Raw genomic sequence first — 21371 nt, 5'->3', positions numbered from 1 at the left:
ATTAATAGTGCTCAGTTTCCTACAATCACATAATATTTTGTGTTTTATGTTTATTATAAAACAAACACACACAAAACGCGATTTAATTCAGCAAAAAATCTAAAAGTCTGCTGAAGCGGGCGGGGTCTGTCCCGGGGTGGGGGCGGGGTGTGGGCGGACGCCCACCCGGCTGCGAGAGCCCGGCGGGAGGAAGAGCCGCGGCCAGCGTGCCAGGCGCTCGGCGGGGCCCGGGGGCGGGGTCAGGGAGGCCCCGCCCAGCCGCCACCTGCAACAGGTGGAGCGCGCGGCGCCGGGCGCTCGGCCATGTCAGTGGAGAGTGCGGGGCAGGGGCCGTGGCCCGGGCCGGGGCCGGGGCCGGGGCCGGGGTCCGAGCCGGGGCCGCTCTGCCCCGAACACGGCCAGGCTCTGAGGTGGTTCTGCTGCTCTGAACAACGGCCCGTGTGCGCCGCCTGCGCGGGACTGGGCGGCCGCTGCCGTGGGCACCGCATCCGCCGGGCCGAGGAGCGCGCGGAAGAGCTGCGGGTGAGCGGACGTGGGAGCTGGTAGGCGGCGGGCTCCGGAAGAGGGGGCGCCGGCGGGGAGGCGCTGGTCCGGGAGTCCAGGCTCCGCAGTGGCACTGGCTGTAGAACGAGGCGGTTAAGGGTGTGGCTTCTGGAGTCAGGCTGACCTGAGTTCGATTCCCACCGTCATCAGGTCCTCCCTGTGAGTCTCGTCATCTCTGAGCCTCAGTGTCCTCATTTGTAGTTTGGGGGCATTTATTAGAGTTTTTGTGCGATGGGGCCGGCCTTGGGCAATAACGGGCTCCACTGCTCCAGTTGCCCGGGACAAGGTGTGCCCCAGCTTCCGCTCCGTTAGTAACTTGATAAAACTCGGCTCCTCCTCGCTCCTTAGCCCCTCGACTCAAAGCCCCTCCCCTCATCCACCCTTCAGGCTTTCTGGTGAGGTGGTTTCTTTTCCCTTTCAGGATTGGCCTGGACTGTACTTCAAGCCGATTTCACTTGGGTAAACGGAGCGGGCGGGGAGGATATCGGGAGGTTCCTACTGGAACCCTTCACGTAGGGTTTCTTTCTCCCCACCTCCACTTCCAGCTTGGCTCCAAGCTAGCCACCTTCCTGTCACCAACCTCCCCTGAGATTGGAGAGTCAAGACACCATGGGGCTTCCTGCCTCCTTCCACCCCAGCTGTGGTCCCTGGGGGTTTCCTTGCAATTTGATTAACCTGCTTGATTCTCCCAACCTCTCCCTGGAGTTCTGTCCAGCTGTGAGGCCAGAGGGCTCAGACTGGACAGTAATAAACATACCTGACAGGGTGCTGGGACGAGGGATTCAGTTATTCAACGGCACCTGAAGGCTCCTGGTTGGTCCTACTTGTCACCACTTTCCCCATAGTGATGATGAAAATAAGCTTGGATAATGTGGTATAATGAACTTGCACAATGGATAGAGACTTTGCAAGTTCCAAAGCACTTAAATATCCGTTGTCTCATTCCAACCAGACCTTTGAAGCAGTGGCCCTACATTTTACAGATGGTGGAACGGAAGCCCAGAGAGGGGAGTAACTTTTTCAAGGTTCCTAACGTTCAGGGGCTGGACCAGGGGAGTCACTGACTAGGCCAGAGAAAACCACCTCTGCTTCAGTGGCTGGAGGGAGGAAGTGATGCTAATGGGAGTGAGAATTTAAAAAACCTTAAAAACAAAAGTTTCCATCAAGGCTGAATCTGAGTGGTAGAAGGAGTGAAGGCTGGGCCACGGTGGCAGGCCTGCTGCTTGTTTTGGAGTGCACTCTGCCCCGGAGCAGGGCGCCTTCCCTGAACCCTGCTGAGGCCCTTAGCATATTCATCTTCTTTTCCTGGAGGGAGATGTGTCTTGCCCTCTCTCCCTCCAATTCTGAGTAGACTGTGGCTTTTCTGCAGGCTTCCCCTGTCCCTCCAGCCAGCAAAGAAATTTTGCCCCAGGGCAAGATTGTTACTGAACTGGGCAAAATCAGCCCCATTTCAACAACCTGTCTCTTACCTTCTGGATACCTGCCCTGTAGCTTTTCAGAAGCTAGTCTCAGTTCCCTCAGTCCTACGGTGTGTGGTGACCACAGCTTCCTTCCAGTCGACTCAGTTCTTTAACTGTGTATTTGGACCGGTGAAGTGTAAGACTGATTCCTAATTGTGGTTGGAAGGATTTACAAGAGCTGCCTAGAAGAGACAGCTGAGTCGCCCTTTGGCAGATGGAACTGGGGCAAAGCTCTCAGGGGAAATGGTGCAGGAACTGCTGCTTGGAAGGGCTCCAGTTGTTACCTGGAGAAATGGAGGAGCAAAGCAGGGGCCTGGCCATGTCTCCTTGGGCAAGTCACTTCTCTGTGAGCCTCAGCTTCTTCATTTCTAAAACTCTCCCCTGCTCTCATGGCCGATGCTCACAGCTTCGGGATCTGTGAGCTGCTGAAACTTGTGACCAAGGAAGTGGGTGTTCATTCATTCAACAAATATTTATTCAGGGCCTTCCATGTATAGGAACTCTCTTCCAGGTAGTAGGACATAGAGAACAAGTCAAAGTCATGGTTCTTATGTGCCTGAGGTGGGGGAGGCAGATACCAAAAAAAAGGTAAACAGACCCATGATATACAGTCAGAGAGTTAAAACGCAAGGGAGAAAAATAAGCTAAGTAAGGGAATGGGGTGTGGGGATGGTCAGAGAAGGCTTCTGAAGAGGTAACATGGAGTCGGGGAGCAAGACATATATGGGAGAAGACTGCTGGAGACAGAAGAAACAACAGGTGCAAAGGCACTGAGGTCAGGACAAGTTTGGTGTGTTTATGCAACGGTAAGAAGGCCAGTGTGGGGAGTGGTAGGCGGTGACATTGGAGAGATATGCAGATATGCAGAGTCCCATCAGGTAGGGCCTTGTTGGCTAAGTTCTCACTGAGGGTGTATTGGAAAGCCATTGGAGGGTTTTGAGCTGGGATGAGACTTGATCTGATTTCCTTACCAAAGGTGGCAGTGGCTAATGGGCAAGGGTGGGTGGGAGGTGGTCAAGAATAAAAGCCCAGTTAGGAGACTCTAACAGCAGTTCCTGTGAGAGATAAAGGTGATCTGGGTGGAACAGCAGAAGTAGAGGAGACCAGAAGTGGCCAGAGGGGAGAGAGAATAATAAAGGGCCACCAGATTTAAGGATAAAGAGGGAAGTGGGGCCACAAAAGGGGATGATGGACAGTGAAAAGTGCTAAGACTAATGTATTGGTGACTCCATCTAAGCTGAAGAATTGTTGGAATGGAGATTCTAGGGTACGTGATCTAGAAGGATGGGAAGTGGTGGGCAGGGTGCAGGATCCTTGAAATGAAGATTTTGGAAGTTGTATAGTTTTCAATAATGATGAGATCTGAGATAATGACCGTGGAAGTGGGTGGCTGAGGTGGGGTAAAAGGAAAAAAGTCACTGGAATGGAGTGAATGGACCAGTGTGGATCAAGACACCATGGGTGTCATTTGTGTTGCAGAACAAGATTGTGGACCAGTGTGAGAGGCTGCAGTTACAGAGTGCTACCATCACCAAGTATGTGGCTGACGTCCTGCCGGGGAAGAACCAGAGAGCTGTGGTAGGTGATTCTTCTGCTTTCCCCCCTCCTCTGGGCCCCCTCCTAGGATAAGACCTCAGCCTTAGGGGCTTGGACCAGTCTATGGTCCCTTCCCAACCTCACAGACTCATTGTGCTGTTAGCAAAGTTGGACGCCCAGGAAGGATGGTTTCCCCTCTCTCTGAGCCTTGGTTTTGCCATCTGGGCAGAGTGGATTATTCCCAGCACATATTTGGTGCAAAGACTCCGATAGAAGATGACTTTCTTCAGGTAAAGGATCAGGAAGGGTAGCATTCATTATCATCTTAATTATTTTGTGCTCAGCCCCAGTATTATAAAATAACCTATGGATTTTACATTGCATATTCTTTATGACAATCTTATGCAGTAGATGGGAGTAACATCCCTGTTTACAGATGGGGAAATGGGTCCCCTAGAGGTTAAATGACTCACAGCCTCCTGCCAGAGTCAGTTCTATGAGCTGGGTCTTCTGACGCTCAGCAGGTGATCCCTCTGCAACACCTCACTGCGGATCCTTTATTCAGTTGACTCATTGCCACTGCTGCATCTTTACTCTCAAGTATGCCCTTCAAGGGCAGGGGCTATGAATTTCTTCCTGCACATCCCCTCCCTCATTCCCCCAAAGTCCATGGGGCAGGCTTGGCACTATTTTAGTATTGGGTTGGCCAAAAAATTCGTTCAGGTTTTGCCATACCATCTTACGGAAAACCCCGAACGAACTTTTTGGCCAACCTAATTTAAAAAATAAATGATTTTGATTGCAAGGAACAGAACCCAGTTGAACTGGCATAAGCGAAACAGAGAATTTCTTGGCCTGATACAAGAGTCTTTCAGAACCTGAAGGGGGCTAGAACCAGGAACGAGCAAGCTGCTAGAAGTCTAGGCAGCTATTCTGTGTACATCTCTGCTTCTCTCTGCATGATGATTTCTCCCTCTCTCACTCTCTTTTTCCTCAGCCTTTTAATTTTCTTGTCTTAAATGCACTGGCTAAGACCTCAGTACAGTGTCAAATAGAAGCTTTTGTCGGGGAATACTTACAACATTTTGCCATTTATTTAATTATTTAACAAATCTCTGTGAGCACCTACCACACACCAAGCACTGTTGGTCTATGTGCTAGAGATTCCACAGTGAACAAAACATACGAAAATTCCTGTTTTCATGAAGCCTACATTCTAGTCAGGGGAGAGGGCTAATAACAAATAAAATATATGCTATATCAAAAGGTGATAAGTGCTATGGAGAAATATAACAAGAAGTGGGATTGGTCATGTTGAGGATGGGGGTTGTAATTGCATATGCTGTGATCAGGAATCCTAGTTAAGAAGATTGATATTTGCACAGAATTTATGGGAGGTGAGGGAATGGACCATATATCTGGGGGAAGAGTGTTCCAAAAAGGGGGAAAGGCAAGTGCAAAAGCCCTGGGGTGGGGGTGTACCTGGCAAGTTGTAGTAGCAGTCAGGAGGCCTGTGAGGTTGAAGCAGAGTGAACAAGTGAGAAGGCAAAGGAGATGAAATTAGAGAGGCGAGCAGTGCAGGGAGCTGGGTAGAATCCTCACCGGTCAAAAACCGGGGTAAAAGGCTGGGACTTTGCCTTTTATTTGGGGAAGGTGGGAAGTCATTAGAAATAAGACAGTATGACTTAAGATTTAAAAGGAGGGCTCTGGCTGCTTTGTTGAGAAGTGACCATAGGCAGCAAAGGTGAAAGCAGGGAGACCAATTAAGAAGCTGTTGCAGTAATCCAGGTGAGAGACATGAGTGGTTTGGACCTGAGTGATGGTGGTAGGAATGGTTAGAAGTAGTATATATATATGTGTGTGTGTGTTTTTATTTTTTTCTTTTTTGAAGGAAGAAACCTCAGGATTTGCAGATACATTGGATGTAGGCCATGAGAGAAAGGGAGGAGGGGTCAGGATAACTCTTACTTTTTTTGATTTGAGCAACTGGAGGGATGGAGCAGCCATTTAACAAGGTGGGGAAGGACTGCGTGTAGAGTGATGGTTGGTGGAGGAGGAGATTAGGAGTTCAGTTGTATATGTGTTAGGTTGGAGATGCCTATTAGACATCCAAGTGAAGATGTTGAATAGGTAGCTGGATATATGAGTTGGGAGAGGGCTGGGCTGGAGACATAAATTTGAGATTCATCAGTGTACAAGTGAGTGTATAAAGTGAAAGCCATGGGAAAGGATGAGATCACTAAGTAAATAAGTGCAGATAGAAAAAAGCAGGGGAACTTCCCTGGTGGTCCAGTGGTTAAGCATCTGCCTTCCAATGCAAGGGACACGGGTTCGACCCCTGGTCAGGGAACTAAGATCCCACATGCCACAGGGCAACTAAGCCTGTGTGCCAGAACTAGGGAGCCTGTGTGCCACAACTACTGAGCCCGCATGCCACAACTAAGACCTGACACAGCCAAATAAATAAATAAAAAGTGGAAACAACTTAAAAAAAAAAAAAAAAAAGCAGGGGTCCAAGGACTGAGCTCTAGGGCACTTCAACCTTTAACCATTGAGAAGATAGGAACAGGCAAAGTAGACCAAGAAGGAGCAATCAATGAGCTAGGAGTAAAATAAGAGTGTTGTGTCCCACAGTAGGTTTCAAGGAGGTGGGGGAGATCATTGGTGTCAAGTGTTGCAGAGAGATCAAGTCAGGTGAGAAATGAGAATGGACTATTTAGTAACATGCTCATCACTGGAGATCCTGGCAAGAGGAGTTTTGTAGAGCATTGCCTTGAAAGTTTGATTAGCATGGGTTTCAGAGAGGATAGGAGAAGAGCAATTTGGGATAGTTGGCCTAGATGACTCTTGAGGAACTTTGCTGTAGAAGGGAGCTGAGAAATGGGATGATAGTGGAGGGGGATGTGGGATCAAGAGGGTTACATGTTTGCTTTGTTTTTAAGATGGGGGAAATTACTCTGTGTGTGTATGCTGATAGGAATTGTCCAGTAGACAGGGGAAAATTAATGATGCAGGAGAAGGGGGATAATCTGGTATAGCAAAGGGGGTGGGATCTAGTAAATAAGTGGAAGGGTTGGCCGTAGGTAAGAGCACGGGCAGTTTACCCACAGAAGTAAGGAAGACAGAATGTATGGACACAGGTGCAGGTAGATGGGTAGATGATGAGCAGAGCTCATTGAAGTTCTCTTTTGATTGCTTCTATTTTTGTTATTATTTTGTCTTTATAATTTTTTTCCTTCAATTTTTTAGGGATTTACTCTGTTGTTTGTTAACTTCCTGTGTTGAACACAGTCTATTGATTTGAGTCTTTTTTCATTTTCAAAGTGAGCATTTAAGCTATATATTTCCTTCTAGATTGACAGAGGGACATTCCACAATTTTGATATAGTATTTTCAGTTTCATTCAGTTATAAGTATTTTAAAATCTCCATTATGACTTTCTTGTTTTGCTATGTTATTAGATTTTTTATTATTTTATTAATTATTTATGCTTTAAAATTTCCAAATGTGTGGTTTTTTTGTTTGTTTTTGTTTTACTGATTTCTAACTTAACTGCATTGTGATGTGTATGATAGCAGTTGTTTGAAATTTGTTGAGACTTGCTTCATGCCCTAAAGGATGGTCAATTTAGGTGAACATTTCACATTCACTTGAAAAAATGTGTAGGATTCTATATATGTCTATTAATTAAGCTTATTAATAGGTTCAAATCTTCTCTATATTTACTAATTTTTATTGCCAGATTTATTGATTACTGGCAAAGGGCATTTATATTTTCATACTATGCTGTGAACTTGTCTATTTTTCTTTATAATTCTGTCAATTCTTTTTATATTTTAGTGATATTTATTAAATGTGTATATTTAGATTTGTTATATATTCCTGGTAAAACATCCCTTTTATCACTTTGTAGAGACCTTTTATGGTCAGGAATTCTTTTTGTCTTAAAAACTATTTTGTCCTTTATTCGTTACTAGGCTAACAAGTGTTTTCCAGATATATTGCTTTCTTTCCTTTTACTTTCAACTTCTTATGTTCTTATGTTTTAGGTGTATGTCTTAAAACTGGATTTTGTTTCCTTTTTTAAAAAAGTCCAGTCTGATAATCCCTACATTTTCTATGTAGTCCACTTTTTCTATGCTTTTTTTCTTCCTTTCCTCCCTTCTATTGAGTTAATCAGCCCCTCCTCCCTCCTTTTTTCCCTGTGCTAGCTTGAAAGTTATACCTTCTATTTACAGTCTGTTTTTGGTCCCCTGAAGATTTTAACACAAATAAATACTCAATGTCTAAAATGAATCAACCCGAATGATACAAGTACCATAAGAATGCTTTCAGTCAATAACCCCTCAGGTCTTACATGCTGTTGTCCAATATTTTAGTTAAAGTACATCTTTTAATAATTCCCTCATTCATAGGAAGTTTTCCATTTTCATTTATTTATTTATCTATTTATTTATTAATTTATTTAGGCTGCGCCGGGTCTTTAGTTGCGGCATGTGGGATCCTCATTGCAGCATGTGGGATCCTTTGTTGCAGCACGTGGAATCTTTAGTTGCGGCATGCGGGCTCATAGTTGCTACATGCAGGCTTCCCAGTTGTGGCATGTGGACTCCTTAGTTGCGGCATGCATGCGGGATCTAGTTCCCTGACCAGGGATCGAACCCAGGCCCCCTGCACTGGGAGCGTGGAGTCTTCCCCACTGGACCACCTGGGAAGTCCCAGAAGTTTTCCATTTTTGATCAGAGAGGTCTTTATTGTGCTCTAATTTTTGTATGATGGTTTAGATGAGTATAAGGTTCTAAAGTAAATCACAAGCCCTATTCAGGGCAGCTAGTTGAGTCCTCAGCTCTTGATTACACTGGTTTTCAGTTTCCTCTCTACTTTTGGACTCCAGGGGATTTCCTTTCCCGAGCTGCCAGAGTAGCTTCACTTTTTTTTTTTTTTTAATTTTATTTATTTATTTATTTATTTATTGGCTGCATTGGGTCTTCGTTGCTGTGCGCAGGCTTTCTCTAGTTGCGGCGCGCAGGCTTTCTCTAGTTGCGGCAAGCGGGGCTACTCTTCATTGCGGTGCGTGGGCTTCTCACTGCGGTGGCTTCTCGTTGCAGAGCACGGGCTCTAGGCGCACAGGATTCAGTAGTTGTGGCTTGCAGGCTCAGTAGTTGTGGCTCGTGGGCTGTAGAGCTCAGGCTCAGTAGTTGTGGCACACAGGCATAGTTGTTCTGCAGCATGTGGGATCTTCCCGGACCAGGGCTCTAACCCGTGTCCCCTGCATTCGCAGGTGGATTCTTAACCACTGCGCCACAAGGGAAGCCGTAGCTTCACTTTTAAAAGGATGTTTTGGGCTATTTTTCCAGCACTTCTGTGTTTTGTTCTGGGAGGGATTTTAGTTTATTTAGGCATATCTTTGGTGAGCAAAGTTTTCTTTTTTCTCTGCTATTTTTTTCTGGGAATGACTCAAGAAACATGTTGAAATTGACTGCAGCCTTCTTGTCCGGGAGTATCTGATGCATATTGGGTCTGTCCTTGATCCTGATCACAAAGTACAAATGTGGCTACAGAGACCCACCCATGGGAAAGGCATTGAAGTGGGATAGAGAGAAGAGCAATACCTAATGTAATCAAATATTTATGTACTGGGCCTTGTTCTATTTACTTTATATGTATTAACTCATTTAATCCTCACAATAGCCTTATGAGGTTGGTACTATTATGATCCTCATTTGACATATTAGAAAACTGAGGTACAGGGAAGATAAGTAATACGCTCAACGTTCCACAGATAGTAAGTGGAACAGCTAAGATTTAAACCCAGGCACTGTTTCTACAGCCTAATTTCCTAACCACTGTGTTATGTTGCCTCAAAAGAACACTGGAGTTGGAGTCTGAATCTCTGGGTTCACTTGGCCATTCACTCAGCCACTCTCTCTTCTCCATTGGGCAAATTGTGGGTCTCAGTTTCTTCTGAAGCAGGTCTTCAGGGGCAGGGAGTGAGGAGAGCTGCTGGCTACCTGTGACTTTCTGGCATGAAGGAAACAGTTCTGCTCTCACTTGTCTGGCAAGAGTGCAGGAGCTTCATGCAACAATGCCTTTGAGGAGGATTGGTTACCAGATGGCATTGGTATAGGGGAATAGTGTTGGACTGAGAGTCAACAGAACTGGGTTCTAGCCCCTGCTCTGCCATTGACTTGGCATGTGAGCACTACCAAGAGATTTTTTTACTAGTTGGAAGAAACTTTCCCATTCAGTCATTCAGTAAATATTTGAGCACCTACTCTGTGGTAGATGCTGTGCTACCTGCTAGGGGACACATGTTAACTTCATTGACTTAGAATTGATTTCAGCCCTCCTGCACGGAAGGTGAGAATTCTATCATGGAAGCAGTTAGAATGAACAGATTTGGGAAGTAATGAGCTTTTTGTCCTCAGCCATGGTCAAAATATTAACTGGACTACTGTTGGTGTGCATTCTGTTGATGGAGAAGACTTTTTAGTCCTTTCTGCTCTGCAATTCTATGATTCTCTGACCTTGGTCTCTTGACCTTGGGATTCCCAACTGTGAAAAGCAGGTGATTCCAGCTGATCTGTAAGTCCTGCCCAGCTCTTTCATTCTGTCATCTTAGCTCCATGAGATATGGCCTGGATGTCTGGATCTCAAAGTTCTTTACCCTAAACCACATTTGGGAAATCTTAGGGCTCGGATGGTTTAAGCACTGTTTAAGCACTGCCCTTAGTGTACCCATGGCAGACATTGCTAATCAATCTCAGCACTCCTTCCAGCTGAGCCCAAGCCCTCCTAATCTTGACTGGGGCTCTGCCAGGACCCAACTCCTCATTTTATCTTTTGTCAGAGCACAGCCAGTGCAGCACGGGAACTGGTCATCCAGCGGCTGGGTCTGGTGAGGAGTCTGTGTGAGAGCGAGGAGCAGAGGCTGCTGGAACAGGTGCATGGTGAAGAGGAGCGGGCCCATCAGAGTATACTGACGCAGCGAGTCCACTGGGCTGAGGCACTGCAGAAGCTCGACACCATCCGCACCAGCCTGGTGGACATGCTCACCCATCTGGATGACCTCCAGCTGATTGTAAGTCAGGCAAGGGTGAAGACACAGCCAGTTGGCCAGACTCCCCCAAGGTCTGAAAACATCGAGAATGTTTATTGGTAGGAAGTAGGTGGAAAGTGATAATTTGGAGAATGTTTATTGGTAGGAGGTAGGTGGAAAATGATTAATTTGGAAAAGGGATGAGACAGGGCAATAAAACTATATGGATTTTTTTTTTTTGCACTTGGTAATTATTCTTTCAATAGTGAGCAGATATTTACTGAGTGCTTACTGTATGCTAAGCATTGTGCTGTGGGGTGGAGGTATAGGATACAGCTGTCAGCAACTCACAGCCTATGGAAGAGACAAATGTATAAAACTGATAATTAGGATATGGAGGGATACGTGCTATGGTAGAGGGCACTACTGGGATCTGGGGCCCCTGCAGTCCAGCCTTGAGGGAGTGGTAGTCAGGGAAGGCTTCCTGAATTAAGCAACTTAGAAGCTGATGCCTGAAAGACAAGAGTCACAGCTTTATTAAAGGAAGTGGGGAGGAGGAAAGAGACCAGAAGCTTGAAGAGAGAACACTGCACTGACAAGGGGTCCACTGCAAATACAGAGCTCATCCTCACTACTAACACCCAGAAATTACCATGGCCAATATGCTGGTACATATCCTTTCAAAGTATTTTATATAGATATGCAGGTACCTGCAGTTCTAAGGCGACAGTGCACCATCTGAGTAGATGCGTCAAGCAGAGAAATGAGAATGTGGAACAACCGAGCTGTCCCGCTGCAGTTCAAGGGGGGGCGGTTTCCGTGACTGTCCCAGATTGTGCGTTCATTTCGTTACACAGCTTCCATGTGCCGAGCACATTCCACCCCAAACGTTGGGACAGTCACAGCAGAAGATTCAGAAAGAGTCCTAGCCGTTGAGTCGGTGACAGGCTTGGTGGGGGATGAAATGTTGAGTTAATATGTGATTGTCCTGAAGTGTAGCTGAGGGAAACCCAGGATGCCATGGGACACAGGGGACAGAGGGGTTCATTGATGGGGGAGGTATGTGAAGAAGCATCCATAAAGTTTTGTGCGGGGTCTTAAAGAAGGAGTAGACGTTTGTATTCTAGAGTTTCTGTCCACGTGGAGCCCTCCATGCAAGTTGATTATATTTAAGTCTTGATGACTGCCTGCTGGGTTTCTGGTGCCAAGCCTGACTCTGCTTTCTTTTCTCACAGCAGAAGGAGCCGGAGATTTTTGAGAGGTGAGTATGGGCCCCGGTATTTGCTTGGGCAGTCACGGAAACCATGGCCTTAGGCCTCTACTTAGTGCATTGCCGTCAGGCCCCGCTGCTCCTGGGAGGAAGCTCATGGCGGGCAGCTGAGTACCTTCCCTGGAGCCAGGCTCAATGGACAAGGGTCTTCCTGCCCCTAGCTTGGAGAGCTGCTTTAGACCCATGTGGAAGGGCAATGAAATAAATAATGAGTCAGAGGCTTGCCATGGGCTTTCTTTTTTTTTTTTTTTTTTTTTTAAATTTATTTATTTATGGCTGTATTGGGTCTTCGTTTCTGTGCGAGGGCTTTCTCTAGTTGCGGCAAGCGGGGGCCACTCTTCATCGCGGTGCGCGGGCCTCTCACTATCGCGGCCTCTCTTGTTGCGGAGCAGAGGCTCCAGACGCGCAGGCTCAGTAATTGTGGCTCACGGGCCCAGTTGCTCCGCGGCATGTGGGATCTTCCCAGACCAGGGCTCGAACCCGTGTCCCCTACATTAGCAGGCAGATTCTCAACCACTGCGCCACCAGGGAAGCCCTGCCATGGGCTTTCTTAAATATTATCCTATTAAAAAATGTACAGTCACCCTGTGGGAGGGGTTTCCCACCCCCATCTACATTTGAGAATGCTGAGGCTCAAAGAGGGGAAGGGACTTGCCTAAGCCCCAGAGCTGGGGCTTGCACCCACACCTGACACCTGACCCAGTACTGTCTTCTCTACCTCACTTCCCCTTTCTCTGATGAAAGAATCTTTGAAATTTAAGTCTGCGTTACCACTCAAAACTTCATTTTAATTATGCAATAATAAAAGAATTTCACCAGGCCCTAACTGAGTTCTGAAAGGTTCTGAGATCCAAGAGCCTGAGGAAGTGGCCAAGAGGGTATAATTTTCCAGGCAAAGAAATTAAATTCTTACACTGTGTGTGTGAGATTTCAGAGCTGTACTTGGGGAGCACAGTCCATTCTTCTTTATTTTTATATTTAAGTTCAATAGCAATACATGTGCATGGAAGAAAGAAAAAGATTTTCACCAGTATAAAACCATTTAAAATTTAAAATGTCTCCATCACCTCTTCCCAATCCTGTTCCCAAGTGGTGATCAGTTTTAACAGTTAGATGTGTGTCTTGTAGGCTTTCCTATGTTTAGTCATAGGAGAGTGTGTGGGATTTTTTTTTTCCTCTTAAAATTTTTTTCTGAAAACGTAGACGGGATCGTTTCATACTTGTTTTATAACTTATCTGGCTATCTATCTTGGAATCTTTCCATATCAGTACATTTATATTTACCTCACTTTTTGGAAAGTCTTTGAACTATTCCACAGTACAGATGCTCCTAAATTTAATTTACTGTCTCCTTACAATCTTTCCATGCTTCTGCTAGTCTTCTCTTTCTCCTTTATCTTCATCATCTTCCTTTAGCAGTCTGTCCTCAATATCAAGCTGATCTGTTTTTTGAAAAAATGTTTTATCTTTATTTTTTGTTTTGAAATATTTTAAACTTACAGAAAAGTTGCCAAAATAGTATAATGAACTTAGAAATATTTTATTTATTTATTTATTTATCTATTTATCTATTTATTTTTGGCTGCTTTGGGTGTTCGTTGCTGCGTGTGGGCTCTCTCTAGTTGCGGTGAGCGAGGGCTACTTTTCGTTGCGGCGCACGGGCTTCTCATTGTAGTGGCTTCTCTTGTTGCGGAGCACGGGCTCTAGGCGCATGGGCTTCAGTAATTGTGGCACGAGGGCTTCAGTAGTTGTGGCTCATGGGCTCTAGAGCGCAGGCTCAGTAGTTGTGGTGCATGGGCTTAGTTGCTCCGCGACATGTGGGATCTTCCTGGACCAGGGCTCGAACCTGTATCCCCTGCATTGGCAGGCGGATTCTTAACCACTGCACCACCAGGGAAGCCCTGAACTTCGAAATATTAATTGATAATATTTGGCCACATTTGCTCTCTCTGTTTCTTATCTGTCTCTTCCTGTCTGTCTTCCTGTCTGTCTGCCTATCTATCTATCTAATGTATATATAAAACAACTTATTCTTTTCTGGCCTATTTGAGAGTAAGTTGCAGAAAACACGACTTTTAATCCCTAAATACTTCAATGTGGATCTCCGAAGAACAGACATTCTCTTACATAACCACAGCATACTTATTTATTTATTTAATTTTGGCTGCGCTGCGCAGCTTGTGGGATTTTAGTTCCCCAACCAGGAATTGATCCCGGGCCCTCAGCAGTGAGAGCGCGGAGTCCTAACCACTGGACCGCCAGGGAATTCCCCCACGGTGTATTTATTAAATTCAGGAAATCTCATGTTGATGTAATACTATTATCTAATATACAGTCTGTATTCAAATGTTGCCAGTTGTACTAAAAATGTTCTTAACAGTGTTTGGATTTTTTCCCCCTGATCCATCTGGTCTTTTTAAATCTGTAATTGTGCCTTAACCTTTTATTTTCTAAACACTTTTAGAGAGTCTAAGGACAGTTTTATAGACTGTCTCGCAATTTGAGTTTATTTAATGTTATCTCATGATTAGATTCAGGTTATGCATTTTGAGCAGGAATATTTCATAAGTGATTTGTCCTCAGTCCATCATACCAGGCGACACATAATGTCATTGCCTTGGGTAGAATCTGTAGATTGCCTTGGGTAATATGGTCATTTTAACAATATTAATTCTTCCAATCCAAAAACACGGTGTATCTTTCCATCTGTTTGTGTCATCTCCAATTTCTTTCATCAGTGTCTTATAGTTTTCTTAGTACAGGTCTTTTACCTCCTTAGGTAGGTTTATTCCTAGGTGTTTTATTCTTTTTTTTTTTTTGGTATTTTGTTCTTTTTGATGTGATGGTAAATGGGATTGTTTCCTTAATTTCTCTTTCTGACAGTTCGTTGTTAGTGTATGGAAATGCAACAGATTTCTCTCTATTAATTTTGTATCCTGCAACTTTACCAGATTCACTGATGAGCTCTGGTAGTTTTCGGGTGGCATCTTGAGGATTTTCTATGTATAGTATCATGTCATCTGCAAACAGTGACAGTTTTACTTCTTCCTTTCCAATTTGGATTCCTTTTATTTATTTATTTTGTTGTCTGATTGCTGTGTCTAGGACTTAGTTTGCTTGTTTATTCACTTATTTAGTATCAATATAGACTCATTGATTCTTATTTTATTCAGTGCATTATAATCTGTTAGTACTATTATTAATTTTGATCTTCAAAGTCTCCCAGATTTGGCCAGTAGGAGCCCCTTCAGGCCAGATCCTGTGTCCTTTTGACATCATTCCTCATCATTCTTTGAGTACTTTCTTGCTTTCTGGCACAAGAAGATATCCTAGGCTCAGCATGTTCTTTTCCTGCCTCAGCCTGGAATCAGCTAATTTCTCCAGGGTGTCTTGGGTTTTTTTAGTGGGGAATCGTATTTAAAAACCAAGATTGAGGCATTAGGTGTGTTCATTGCTCCTGATGCGTCATTGGTTCCAGGCCTTCCCAGTGGACAGCATACAGAACTAGGGAGTGTGTGTGCATGTAACTTTTTTATTCCTGAGTTTGTATCACAACTTCTAATTCCAGTCAAACACCACAGGATTTTTCCTTTGCCTTCTTTTATTCTATATCTATGTTGTTCTTCTTTCACAGTGAGAACCTTGGCTCCCAACAACAGCAATATATTTATTCACTTGTTCAGTCCTATGATACATGCAGCATTGTTTGAGAGTTGCTAAACCCATAGTATGATTGACAAACCTACTAGTAGAGCTCAAGACTTGTTTGTAGTCCTTTGTGCCTTTAGACTGAGGGTGCATACTCTCAAAGTAGAGTCGGCCCTCCATTTCCATGGGTTCCCCATTCATAGATTCAACCAACCATGGATTTGAATGTTTTCGAATCTGCAGGTGGGGAACCTCAGATACAGAGAGCTTGACTATAAGGGACTTGAACACCCCGTGGATTTTAATATTTGTGGGGGGTCTGGAACCAGTCCCCCCAGGATATGGAGGGATGACCGTACTGTTTTCAAAACCTGTTTGTTGGCCCCCAAGGTTATTTCCACATCCGTGGCTGAGCTCAACCCTGGCCTGCCACGGCAGCAGGTCCCCCTGCACAGACTGGGTATTCTGTTCCTGGCCAGGGCCCTGCTGTGTCCCAGCCCCATTTCACTCCTGCTCCTTTGGGGTCACAAGTTTTCTCTTCTGTACCATGAGGTACCTGGACCAGGTGGTTCTCTAGACTCTAGTGTCTACGATTGGCCTCTGATTTGCTCTGATGATGATTTAGCACGGCAGACACCAGCTCCTATTTCCTCCTCACCTGTTGGCTGGGGCTTCTCCAGAGCCAGCCTCAGTGCTTTGAGAAGATGGCAACAGAGCCTCTCTTGTCCTGACCACAAGGAGCCTTTGTAACCAGAGCCTGCTTTCAGCTTTTCTAGGGCTCTGTTAACCTCACTCCTCCCAAGCCAGAGCAGTCAGTGTCAGTCTTAAAAAAAAGAGCTCACATCTATGAGGAGACATGCCCCACCCTCTCCCCGCCCCAACCCCGTCCTCTGTTTATGGACAGAGCCACAAGATTTGGGGAAGAGAGTGTGTGCTGTCACTTCTCTGGTGCCTGAGCTCAAAGGCCATCTTTGGGATTAGAGGCAGTGGGAACAAGAGAAGCCACTGCAATGAGAACCCCGCTTTTAATATATTTTCTACTAAAAATCAAGCTGTCAAGACAGGAAAATATTACCAGTTTTGTTATGACAAGAAAACAAGTAAGAATTGTGAATTCACAAAGGATGAAAACACAAGACATTGATCTCATTATACATACAGTATTACAATAAGCTGATTAGCTGTGGACTATTAAAACATTTAAGACTTCACATACACACATGTACCTTGAAACAAGAAACACAGGACAATTTTAATCTTTGATATGTCCTAACTACCAAGAGAAAGAACATCACTGATTTGAGTCTAATTGTTTTCCTGGCATACAATCACTATATAGGCCAGGCCTAAAGCATACTGTATATTGTTAAAGACATCTTTAGGCAAATGTAAACATTCTCATTTGGGAGCTTTTTCTCCCTACCCAAACTGGCTTTCTCAGAAGCCAGTTCAGAGGTCTGTGAAGCCCTGTGGCGAACCCTCACTTTGCCCCACACCCCTTCAGATTTTACTTCAAGTCAGGGGAAAGATTATGTTGAATGGTGCCTGGATCCCAGCCTGGGTTTGTTCTGTTTTTGCATGGAGGCAAGAGTTGAATCCAGGTCTTCTTTTTAGCTTGAGTGCTTTCTCTGAATCTCCGTTCTTTCCTGTCAAATGGAATAACAACTGCCTCCCAGGTTATAGCAAAGATCATATGAGATTCTCTATAGACAACAGCAAGCCCGGAGCCTGGCTGCTTAATAAATGGCAGTACTCCCCTCCTAAGCATCTTATGTTCCCAAATCCCTTCCAACAAAACCCAGTCCCCCCTGCGAGCTGAAGAGAGGTAGTTATTAGGAGCAAAGTGCTATGTCTACTTTATGGTTGGGGTGATCACTGATAGTTCCTTCTTGCGTGACCCTTCAGGGCTGTTTGCATTTTAAGAGCAGAGGAATGGCTGTACCTTCTGACCACACCAGTAGATTTTGCTGCAATAGGTTTTGTAGGAAGGCAAGATTTTCTCCACGCAGGTCGGTGGAGCGGAAAGACTGCGGCACAAGAGGCTCAGGTCCTCCTCCCAGCTCTGCTGCTAACTCACCAGAGACACTGGCAAGTTGCTTCCCCCATAGAACACACTGACTACAAGTTCTGATACTGGCACCAAGTACTTACCTCCCTGTAAACCGTGTGCCTTGCTGGAATTAAGGCTCCAGGGCATAGAGGGAATGCCCACCTTCTCTTTTGGCTCCAACCCCCTTTTGGGGCTCCTATGTGGGGCCTGGCTGCCATTCTTTGTGTCACCCTCATGGGAAGAGGATTTGACTTCTGTCCCCCTCCTGTATTGATCCAGATCCATTTCCAGAACCTTCCTAAATCTCTCTTTTTTTTTTTTTCCTGCATAAGGACGGAGGAAGCAGAGGGCATTTTGGATCCCAAGGAGTCGGAAAAGTTAAACTTTAATGAGAAGTGCACTCGCAGCCCACTACTGACCCAACTCTGGGCGACAGCCGTTCTCGGGTCCCTCTCAGGTTAGGAGCTGGAGCCTGGCACCAGTTGGAGCAACTGGGCTTCTGTCTGTCTGTCTGTCTGTCTGTCTGGGGTTTGCTGCTGGGTCACAGTGGGGACCGGTGCATCTGGGATCTCAGCTTGAGCAACCAGTGGTACTGGATGCAGGCTTGTCTATGGAGTCAAGGTTCTGGACAGGCCTGGGACAGCTGGGCCAGGTCCTCCCTGTTTCCAGACCAGCCTGCTCTGTGGTTGGGTCTCGGATAAATCTTGTTCCTGGAAATTACGTCCTCCTTAAGTCCTGCCCTAGTGCAAGAGCTCAGTATTATTTCTTGGAAACCTAGTTGCTCTTTAAGATGATATAATTTATGGGCAACTGGAGAGCATCTGGAGCGAGAATTGAGCTGCCCGGATTCGTCTCACTTACTAACTTAACATTGATCAGGCCAGCTAACATGGTCTCCTGCCTCCAGGAATTCCCCCTGAGTGGGAGGGTTCTCAAAGCAGGCTTCCGCCAAGCTAGATGGAAGCTTCCACACTGCCCGTTGTGGTATTTTCACAATTCACAGAAAGGTTAGGTTAATGTATTGAATTTTTCTCAGTTTTAATCCTTCCTCCCTGCACGTTATCCCTAAAACGTTAGTACAAGCTATAGCTCATCTTCTCTAGATTCTGGTATCCAATAGTGCCTGATCTGCCAGCAGTTCCATTTAGTTAGTTGTAGGAAACTGCATATCTGATGCTTCCAAGCCTCCAGGAACCATGTCGCTAGGACAAGTCTGATCTGGAAACTGCAGATATGCCCAACTAGAATGCGGTATGATCAGTGTTAGATGCTAAATGTAGGAACAACATGCTGGGTCTTCATTTTGCCCCTGCCACCAGCTTGGTGTGTGACCTCGGGCAACTCGCTTCTCCTCTCTGGGTCTTATATCTATCAAAGTTAACAGATGAGGGTCTTGGACTAATAATAACTACTGTGGTCATGGCCACAATTTATTGAGCACTTATTAATGCTCGGCACTTTACATGCATCATCTCATTTGATCCTCACATCCACCCTGTGATAAGTCCTATTCTGATCCCCATTTTACAGATGAGGAATCTGAGGCTCAGAGAGAGTAAATGGCTTATCTGCCAGTGAGTGGTGAGGAAGCCCTTTGCTACATGGCAGGGCCAGGTTAGGGCTGAGGGTGGGCCTTGGGCAAGTCTGAGAATTCTTTCTGGCAGGCACGGAGGACGTGCGTATCAACGAGAGGACTGTCAGCCCTATCCTGCAATTGTCAGATGATCAAAGGACCCTGACCTTCAATGCCAAGAAGTCCAAGACCTGTGCAGATGGCCCGGAGCGCTTTGACCACTGGCCCAATGCCCTGGCCACCACTTCCTTCCAGGCTGGGCTGCATGCCTGGATGGTGAACGTCGAGAACAGTTGTGCCTATAAGGTGGGTGTGGCCTTAGGCCAGCTGCCCCGCAAGGGTTCTGGCAGTGACTCTCGTCTGGGCTACAATGCCTTCTCCTGGGTCTTCTCCCGCTACGACCGGGAGTTCCGTTTCTCACACGATGGGCAGCACGAGCCCCTGGCACTGCTGCGCTGCCCAGCTCAGCTGGGGGTGCTGCTGGACTTGCAGGCACAGGAGCTGCTATTCTACGAGCCAGCCTCGGGCACGGTGCTCCACACCCACCACGCATCCTTCCCTGGGCCCCTCTTCCCAGTCTTTGCTGTGGCTGACCAGACCATTTCCATCATCCGCTGACCTTTGGCCATGGGGAGACCAAGTCTACCTCCCCACCACCCTTTCAGGCCATGTTTCTACCCAGTGTCTTTTTCCCAGATGTTGCCTGTGCCCAATGGGCAGCTTTTAGGAGGGGTTCTGGGTACAACCATTAAAAGCTGGGCATCTGTGGGGAACCTGCTACTCCCTGGGCCTTGGTTTCCCAAATGCACTGTGCATCTGCCCCTCTGAGGGTGTCTTGTTCACCACTTTATCTCTGGCATCCAGCATGGTACCTGGTGCATAGTGAGCGTGCGATAAATATTTGGCCAGCAAGTGGACGTGTGGATGGATGGATGGTGGATGGATGGATGGATGGACGGACAGGTGACTGGATGCATGTGGTAGACTCTTCTGGAGCAGCACTGCCCCCAGTAGATGCCGTTCTCTGGCAGAAAAGCCTGTGGCTGAAGCTCTGTCATCCCCTCAGTTCAGTGTTTCTCAGTCCTTTTCATGACATGCATACAGAGAAAATATTTTTCTAGCACAAGGACAACCTGGAAGGGATTTAGAACTCCTGCCAGGCTGCTGTTGGCCAGAGGACTCCGGCCTGTAGGGCTGTGTCCTCCCCCAGGTTTTGCGTAGCCCCTGGGAAGACTGAGGGGACCCTGTCTCCAGGTAGCCTGGCTGCGGCGCACCTGTCGGCAGTGCTGCCTCGGACTAGCCAGGGCTCCAGCCAGCACCCACCCGTGGCAACAGGGACGAGCTTTTTCCCCAACTGCAGCTGATGCGTGCTCCCAACGAATGCCTTCTCTAACATAATGTGGGGACCAGGGTGAGGCCTTCAAGCCAGAAAGGGCTGAGGGCGCAAGAGGGCCAGCCTTAGGGAACATGTACATTATTAAAGGTTTTCAAAGATTGAAAATTTCTTCCATGTTCTTTGTTGGTAATTGGGCAAATCCCCCAGGTGCCAGCTCAGATCTTAGTGGTATGTTTGCTGGGAAAGGGATATCTTCCTCACCCCCATCCACATTCCCAGGTGTAGGCGGGAGGCAGCTCAGCATACACAGCTGAAAGAGCCTGGAGACAGGGTTCTGTGCCCTGCATTGCGGGGACCAAGGGCAAGTCCCTTCCTGTCCTCTGAGGAGGTCACTTTAGAACAGTGGTCCTCCCATTTTGTTTCATCTGGGAACACAGTTCAAAGGCAGTCTTACCTGCAACTTACCTGTAAGGCTCTTGGGCTCAAAGATGGGGGCCAGAGCCCTCCCCACTCTTCAGTTTGCTCAATAATTTACTTGAAACACTGGGTGGATCAAATCAACTTTTTCAGTTGACATGACTTCTGAGGCCCTTGTAGCTCTGAAACCACAGCTCATGACCCATCTCCTCACTGCCTGACAGTTGGGAATTAATGTTGGGTCACCCGGCCTCAGCACCAAGCCCAAGGAAGACAGACCCACAAGAGGTTTGGCCAAGTCTGAGAAGAGCTTCCCTGCCTTTGCCTGGGCACAGTCTCTGCTCAAACCTGGGTCAAAGCCAATTTCTTCTACTTGGCACCCAAAGGCCCCCAGGCCATGCTCCCCCAACCACCAGTCTAACTCCCCACAGCAGTCTTCAGTCCACAGTTTGTGGGCCCACTGCCAGGAATGCCCCTCTTATCCCTCTGCCCATCTACC

The 21371-nt window shown here is 46.5% G+C and overlaps 1 protein-coding gene across 1 annotated transcript; it reads left to right on the top strand.

Annotated features, from left to right (window-relative positions):
• Positions 1 to 303: 303 nt before the first annotated feature.
• Positions 304 to 20566, top strand: BSPRY (B-box and SPRY domain containing). Its single transcript, XM_068552894.1, has 6 exons — positions 304 to 522; positions 3483 to 3581; positions 10390 to 10620; positions 11814 to 11839; positions 17879 to 18003; positions 19211 to 20566. Exons 1-6 carry the CDS (start codon positions 304 to 306, stop codon positions 19735 to 19737), a joined length of 1227 nt encoding a protein of 408 aa, XP_068408995.1. The 3' UTR covers positions 19738 to 20566.
• The last annotated feature ends 805 nt before the right edge of the window (positions 20567 to 21371 follow it).

The sequence above is a fragment of the Eschrichtius robustus genome, chromosome 10, assembly GCF_028021215.1.
Source record: "Eschrichtius robustus isolate mEscRob2 chromosome 10, mEscRob2.pri, whole genome shotgun sequence".
NCBI lineage: Eukaryota > Metazoa > Chordata > Mammalia > Artiodactyla > Eschrichtiidae > Eschrichtius > Eschrichtius robustus.
Note: the sequence above shows the minus strand (reverse complement) of the source record. Positions and strands in the feature narration are given on the sequence as shown.

Coding starts and splice junctions, on each gene's coding strand:
- BSPRY (XM_068552894.1), top strand. CDS start 304: ATGTCAGTGGAGAGTGCGGGGCAGGGGCCGTGGCCCGGGCCGGGGCCG. Junction 11,840..17,878: donor GAGCCGGAGATTTTTGAGAG/GTGAGTATGGGC, acceptor TTCCTGCATAAG/GACGGAGGAAGCAGAGGGCA. Junction 18,004..19,210: donor CGTTCTCGGGTCCCTCTCAG/GTTAGGAGCTGG, acceptor TCTTTCTGGCAG/GCACGGAGGACGTGCGTATC.